General features: G+C 39.7%; 1 protein-coding gene across 1 annotated transcript in view; it reads right to left on the bottom strand.

The window, feature by feature from the left end:
- TRMT2B (tRNA methyltransferase 2 homolog B) overlaps positions 1-8,013 on the bottom strand; it is a 72,976-nt gene that overhangs the window by 34,473 nt on the left and 30,490 nt on the right. Inside the window, 6 exon segments of the mRNA XM_042782454.1 lie at positions 4,200-4,299; positions 4,532-4,647; positions 5,787-5,898; positions 6,069-6,245; positions 6,248-6,279; positions 6,623-6,717. Of these exon segments, the coding sequence (XP_042638388.1) occupies positions 4,200-4,299; positions 4,532-4,647; positions 5,787-5,898; positions 6,069-6,245; positions 6,248-6,279; positions 6,623-6,717 (632 nt within the window).

Below are 8,013 nucleotides of genomic sequence, written 5' to 3' on the forward strand. Positions count from 1 at the left end.
ATGGAGAAACAATTGAAGTTGTCAAAGATTTCATATTACTTGGTTCCACAATCAACACCAATAGAAGCATCAGTCGAGAAATCAGACAACATATTGCATTGGGTAAATCTGCTGCAAAAGACCTCTTTAAAGTGCAGAAGAGCAAAGATGTCTCTTGGAAGACTAAGGTACATCTAACCCAAGCCATCATATTTTCAATAGCGTCATATGCATGTGAAAGCTGAACAGTGTATAAGGAAGACCAAAGAAGAGTTAATGCTTTTGAATTGTGGTATTCAAAGAATACTGAAAGTATAATGGACTGCCAGAAGAAGGAACAAATCTGTTCTGAAGGAAGTACAGCCAGAATGCTCCTTGGAAGCGAGAATGGCCAGACTTCATCTCATCTACTTTGGTCATGCTGTCAGATGGGACCATTCCTTGGAGAAGGATATCATACTTGGTAAAGTGGAGTGTCAGCGATAAAGGGGAAGGCCCTCAACAAGATGGACTGATACAGTGGCTACAACGATGGGCTCAAGTATAGCAAGGATTGTGAGGCTGGCACAGGACCAGGCAGTATTTTGTTTTGTTGTACATAGGGTTACAGCCAACTAGACAACACCTAACAACAACAACATATAAGCTACCTAGAATAGGCAAATCCCCAGAGACAGAATGTAGATTAGTGGTTGCCTAGGACTAGAGTGGGGCTTGGAGGTGATGATTAAGGGGTACTAGGTATATTATTGGGCTAATGAAAATGTTCTAAAATTAATTACAGTGATAAATGCACAACCCTCTGAATACACTAAAAAACAGACCTGTATACTTTAAACAGATGAGTCACATGTTATATGAATTATATCTTAATTAAACTGTTCAAAAAATATTAATAACTTTTGCATGATAAAAAGCACCATACGCTAAGATAGGAGACAAAATACAAACTGGAAAAAATTTTGCAGTTTATGTCACAAAGACTTTTCTCCTTATTATATAGTGAGCTCCTGGAAATTGTTAAGAAAAAAGCCAGCAGCCAAACAGGAAAAGCAGAGGATATGAAAAGGAATATCATAAACAAGCCATGAGTGGATGCTCAATCTGTCTCATAATAATGTTGTGTGTTGTTATGTGCTGTCGAGTCATCTCTCATAATAATAGAAATGCAAATTAAAAGTACCTTGAGAAACCATATTTTTACATTGCAGATTGGCAAAAGTTCAAAAAGTTTGATAACACACTCTACTGGCAATACTATGGGGAAACATGCATTCTGAAAAATTACTGGTGAGAATGTAAATTGGTACCATCCGTATGGAGGGAAATTTGGCAATACAGAGTAAAATCACACATGCATATATACCCATTAATCCAGTAATTCCATTTATGAGGCTTTATCCTACAAGTATACTAATACACATGAAATCACACACACATATACAGCTACACTGTAACATCAAAAGACGAAATATCCTAAATGTCCATCAGTAGGAAAAATAAGTAAAATTTACAGGTGGAAGAGTGAATGTGCAAGAATAGCCAAGGAAAGAAAGAAGGACACATGGAAGAGGTAACTATAAGGAAGAAATGAGAAGAGAGCTGTTACATTGTGGGGAATTGGAGTCAATGTCATGAAACAAAATGTATATGAACTACTGCATGGAAAATCAATTTGCTCTGTAAACTTTCACCCAAATCACAATAAAAATTAAAAAAGAATAGCCAAAGAAATGTGACTGTAAAAACATGTTGGCTTGATGCTTTTTTTTTTCTTTTTTTGGTGGGAGGGGGAAGCTCTTTGACAAGTTTCTCAATTTTTTCCATGATTACTTGTCTGTTTAGGTTTACTCTATCTTCTGGAATTAATATTAGCCATTTACTTTTTTCCTAGAAAATCTCATTTCATCTAAGTTTTCAAACATAGTTGCAGTTACAAAAATTACTTTCCTATATATTAAAACCTGCAAAAGGCAGAACCTATGTAAGGCAGACATCTGTCAGAGAAGAAAAACTGAAGTATTTTCCACTGAAATGAGGGACAGAAAAAGGGTAAGACTGTACCCTGTCAGAGGTGGAAAACTTGCCAGAAAAACAATGTAGTCTTAGCTCTCACAGGTTTCACTGTAATTTTTTTTTTTAATTCTTTCCTATCTGTGGTTATATTCTTTTGCTCATTAAACTACATTTGTTTGGATTTTTTTTCAGTTTGCCCCTTTTTACTTTTGATTAGATTTATTTATGTAGTTTATTTTGTTCTTCCAATAACATATGTTTATTTGTCAAGTCCACAGGGTTCTTTTTTATTGATGTTGTTTAGTAATCCATTAAATGCTGGATTATTTTTTTGTTACTATTGATTTCTTCCTTCAGTTTCCCTTAGGTTACTATTATTTTTCTAACTCATGGACTTAAAAGCTCAATTCATTTCTTTTTAATTCTCACTGGTTTTATCCAAATACATCATCTTCACTTTATACCTATATGTATTGTTTGAATGTTATAAAGAAACTGTATTATTTATTTTATAAAGAGAGAGATTACAAAAGGAACCCCAAAACTCATACCAAACCCACTTCCATCAAGTCAATTCTGACTTGTAGCAATCCCCCTTGGGTTTCTGAGGCAGTGTATATTTACCTAAGTAGATTGCCCCATGTTCCTTCCACAGAGCAGCTGGTGAGTTTGAACCACCAGCCTTGTGGTTAGCAGTCAAATGCCTTAGGCACTGCACCACCTTTTGAAGCTCCTTTTGAAGAAAGCTTTTCAAAAATCAAGATCATTGACTGCTAAAGGGGCAAGGAGGTGGCATCTTCTGACCTCCTCTAACTACACAAGAGGAGGGCAGAATCACCAGCAGCAGCCCAATGCCTGCTCCTATGAGGCCAGACATGCCATCACCCTCCAGCCCTCTAACCTTGACACCAACCATTACTCCCGCAGCACCCACCATCTCTGTTGGGTTCAATAATTCGCTGCAATGGCCACAGAGAAGCAACAACTACAATTCAAGTTCAGAAATGTGCTCAGTCTCTCTTTGCCAGCCTTCTCTCTCAGCAGCCCGTCTCTCAGCTGGCCATCTCCTAGCAAACAGTCTCTCTCAGTCTCTCTCAATAGCATGTCTCTCTCTCAGCAATGCCAGTCTCTCATGTCTCTCTCCCAGCAGCATGTCTCTTTCATGTCTCTCAGCAGCGTATTTCTCTCAGCAGCACATCTTTCTCAGCTGGCAGTCAGAGAGACTCCTTCTGCCCTTAGAAGAGCTCCTTTTGAGCCTGGCTGAGTGGCCAAAACCAACCAATTCCAACATCAGAATTCTATACACCTGAGAGAGAGCAAACTTCCCAGAAGATTGCTTTCTGTTGCTCCAGGTGGATGACTTTAACAAGCAGTTACTCAGTTACTCACGTCAAAGTAGGAGTTACAAATACTATGGCTAGAAAAGCCATATCATGTAATTTACTACGTCACATTGACCAAGTCCTGGACTAGATTGACGCAAGAGACATTCTCCTTAGACGTAAAATTTAAGGGGATGTCAAAAAGCTCAGTGACCAAGGCAAATAATATTTTGATGCAGTATTTCAGAAAACCAACTTGGCAAACCATATAGCCCATGGACTAGCCACTTTTTTTTGTAAATAAAATTTTATTGGAACCAGATCAGGGATTAGAGTGAGGCAAGTGAGACAAAGTTTGGCAAGTACAGGGGTAGAGCCTGTCTTTATTAAAAATTTTCCTATTTTCTTCATCATGGATATTTTGGGATTAATTTTGATTTTTTGAAAATACTGCATTAAAATTTTTATCTTGATTACTGAGATTTTTGGCACCCTCTTAAATTTTGCACCCAAAAGTCAGCGCCTTACTCATCTCACCCTAATATTGGCCCAGTAATTGACTTTTGGTGGTGGTATTAAAAAAACCTCCCAAACCCAACTCACTGCCGTCAAATCGATTCTGCCTCATTGCGACCCCTCCCCTTGGGTTTCCGAGGTGGTATCTGTATGGAAATAGATTGCCCGGTCTTCTTTCCAAGGAGTGACTGGTGGGTTTGAACCGCCAGCCTTCTGGTTAGCAGTCAAATGCCTTAGGGAATACACCACCATACATTTTTTGTTTCTTTACATATTTCTGCATTTTTTAAATTCTGCACAATGCGTACAGATTACTTTGGTAACCAGAAAAAAATAAGTAAATTAAAATAAGAAATCAAGACTCATTCAATGAAGTTTTTTGTGATTTTACCATGGAGCTTGTGGGAAGCAAATATTAGTGTGTGGATGGCCCTGCAATTTCAAATGGCTCTAACCACTTGGTAATCTAAAGGAAGAAATACATTGTTGTTGATGTAATAAAATTATCAAGGTCCTGGTCAGGATGAACTCCCAAATGACCAACACTTAGGGTTAGTCATGAATAGAGGAGAAGAAGATTTAAGGGTCAGCCCATTGGGAACACCCTTAGCATGGTGTGGGAATAAGGGGTCAAATACTAGTAGAGATCAAGGAGAACACCCAACTAGCTCTGTAGTAGAGAAGTTATTTATCCTTTCACAGTCCAGCCCCAGCTGGATTCACCACAACAATTAATTGCCCATCTTCCTTTGACTTTAGTAACTGTGGCAAAATCTTCTCTGTTCAACCAGTATAGAATTCACAGTTGGTAATGCTTGCAGGAAAGAGGGCCACATGACATAACTCAAGCCCAGTAGTGGGAGGAAAATCTCCAGCCTTATAGAAATGTACAAGAACTAAGGCTATGCCATTTTCTCTTTGGATGGAGCATAATTCTGAACAACAACAAAAGAAATGCTTTAAGACCTGTCTCATTTTTTTTTTCCAAAGCATTTTTCTTTGGAATATCTCAGTTAGTCTTTGTGTTTGATAGACTACACAATATTACTTCACAGCTGAGAGACTTACAAGGTACGTCAGAACCTATGCCAAGAACAGAACCTTGACTTTTACTCAAGTGCTCTTTCTGCTCTATCAGAGGTTTTCACACAATGCCTCAGGAGCTGTCTGGAGGTGGAGTAGAGGGGACAAAAGGATCTGTTTTCTATATTGTAGTTTGGCAAAAGATTTGCCTGAGGAAAAAGTTCTGCTGCTAAAAATAGCTTGAAACCTATTGTAGCATGCTATGTTGCTTCACGAGTCTAATGTCAAGAAGGCTCTTCTGTACTGTTCAAAGTTTTACCAACTTCTCTTCCTATCAGCTAGTCTTGTTCCTTTCCTCTGTCTCTGTTTTTTGATTAAAAAAAAAAAAAAAGATTACAGAAAGTCATTAGGCTGAAATTATCCTTATTCCTTGAGGTCATCTTTTAGCTAAGTAACAAATTAGCTCATAAAAATAAAGAATATCACACGTGAGTAAAGTGTTCCTTTGAAAAATCATCTGTAGGAAATCAAATGGTCAAAATTTACTCTAAAGAGAAGATGAAAAGGTAAGTGGGCAGGGAAACTAGAGTACTAGAAATGGTACAACCACAATGGAATGAATGAGAATAATGGCACAATGTGAAAACAGTAGCCACTATCACTGAATAATCTGTGTAGAAATTATCCAATGGGAACCTAATTTGCTGTGTAAATGCTCACCTTAAACACAATAACATATTAATATAAGAAAAAATGGAGGAAAAAAAAAAAAAGAAAGTCATTAGGACCTTTTTCAGAAAACCATCAGGACCTAAATCTGACCACTCTAGAATCTTCTCCTTTCCTCACTACAGGTAGAAGATACAGTAGATACCCTCTCCCACACAACCCTCTCTGTAGCAAGGAACAAGTACATCTCAGACTGTGAGCTGTGTGCCATTGAAGGATGCAGTCCACCTGGCATCCACTACCAGCTGCTCCACTAACTCAATCCCGAGGACCTAGGAGTTATGCTGAGCCAGAGAGAGGCCAATCACACCTGGGGAAGTAAGAGAGAATAAGAGTAGGGTATTTTATGCATAATCTAATGGGGTTATGCCTGCACCACCATCACCACCTCCCCCATTAAGCTGCAAGAGCCCTCTGTATTATGTGGACAGTGTTTGGGAGCTAAGCAGTATATACACTTAGCTGTGGGCTGCCACTTGCAAATTCCACAACAGATGTCAAGGAGGATTGTGTTAGAGTTTACTTCACTCAGCTACCCCACAGTCCAATACAGCATCTCTACACCAGCAGTATTAACCTGGAAAAAGGCATCTGGAGAGATGTGGGTCTTCAAGTCCAGCAGATCTTCAAATATGTGAGGTGCCCCAAATAGGACTTTCAGGGCGATTGCTGATGGCTGCAAGGGATCATGATGCTGGAAAAGAATAAAAGAAAGTATCTTTGGGACAGATCAGCTCACTAGTACCTCTAGTGGTTGGTTGTTGGGGAGGCATTCCAGCATCTCACCTAGGAAACAAAGTCTCCCTGCTATGGTCCTGAAAGCTCTGTAGGAGTGCCCCTCTTAGGGATGAAGATACATGCAGATACTCTCTCATCTCCATTCTGGTCTGCCTTCCCAGACCTGGCTGATGTATGAGGGCCAGGACTACTGAGTCGCCCAGATCCTCCACTATTAGCAGGCCTGTATTGGCAATCTACAAACCCAGACTACAAAAATCCTCAGCCTCCTACTTGCTGTTTGACTGTCCCCAGTTTACCTTTCCTGGAAGAAAAGTGATGTCAAATCATAGACTGCTCCTGGCCCTGTGGTGAAAAATTCCTTTACAGTTTCCTTCTGGACACAGAGCTCCTCCTGTCTAGACCATAAAATCAGGAGTCAAGCAAAGACTTATCTCTGACAAATTCCCTCTCCAAACCCTACAGTGGTCAGCCCTATAGTAGCCAAATAAGAGGGCACATTGCTCAAATCCTGTTATAAATAACACTTAACATAAAGCAATGTTCTATAGTACAGGGGAAAAAAAAGCTATTTTTCACATCTCATTGGAAGCATTGCTTTGTTTATCTGTTTTTGAAAAATCCTATACAATATATATGGTACTTTCTATGGGTGGAGACTACTTAATAATTCTCTAAAGAAAGTGTGAGAGCCAACCCCAAGACCAGAAGAACTAGATGGTACCTGGCTACCAATGCCAACCACTCAGAAAGGGATCAAGATTGGAGATTATGGGACTTCCAGTAAGATGGAGGACTAGACAAACAAGTGACACAGACCCTCTTCAACAAAGAAAAGAAAAACCAATTGACAGAGATATAGAAGACAATCCTGGAGCCCTGAGCTTTGAGGAACTATGCAGAAGTGGATTAAGCACCAACTAGTGGAAAAACCTGAACGAAAACAGTGAGTACAGAGACGGTCGGAGTTGCAGACTGTCAGCTACTCTGACAGGACCAACAGCCCGAATATTTCCAAGTGGTGTTGGGACCTGAGAATTGACCTAAAGATCAGCCCTGGTCACCAAGGTCTGCAGAGATGACTGCACTGGTGGCCTATGGCTGGGAAGGGGAACAGCAAGGAGGGAGACAACCTGAGCTGTTGATTTTCCGTTGTCCAGAGGGCACAAGCATTTTGATTGTGTACACACAGCAGCCATTTTGTATATTTAAAGTGACCAAGGGTGCAGCCATTTTGAATGTTTATAAGTGGTGGCCATTTTGGATATTTAAAGTTACCAAGGGTGCAGCCATTTTGAATCTTTACAAGTGGCAACCATTTTGGATTTTAAAGTGATAGCATTCTCATTTGGGTTCCAGGCACCTAAGAATAGGCTCTGTTTGCCAAGGTTGGCAGGGACATATGAGAGGCTGACAACAGGAAAGGAGACAGCTGGTGAGTGTATAAATGCTGTCAACTAGTGAATAGAGGAGCACAGCACAGTACCCTGCTTACATAGATAACATACAAACAAAACAAAGAAAACAAAAATCGTGGGCAAGTCACTCCAACATACAATCACCAATTAAATATAAACACAAAAATGTCACAATGCCTTGGAGACAACAGAGCATCACAGTCTACACAAAGAAGCAAGATAAAGCAGGAGAAACAAGGGACCAGGATACAGACCCAAAATATATCCCTGAT

The sequence above is a fragment of the Orycteropus afer genome, unplaced genomic scaffold, assembly GCF_000298275.1.
Source record: "Orycteropus afer afer isolate SDZICR_OR568_19922 unplaced genomic scaffold, OryAfe1.0 scaffold00327, whole genome shotgun sequence".
In the NCBI taxonomy this organism is placed as follows: domain Eukaryota; kingdom Metazoa; phylum Chordata; class Mammalia; order Tubulidentata; family Orycteropodidae; genus Orycteropus; species Orycteropus afer.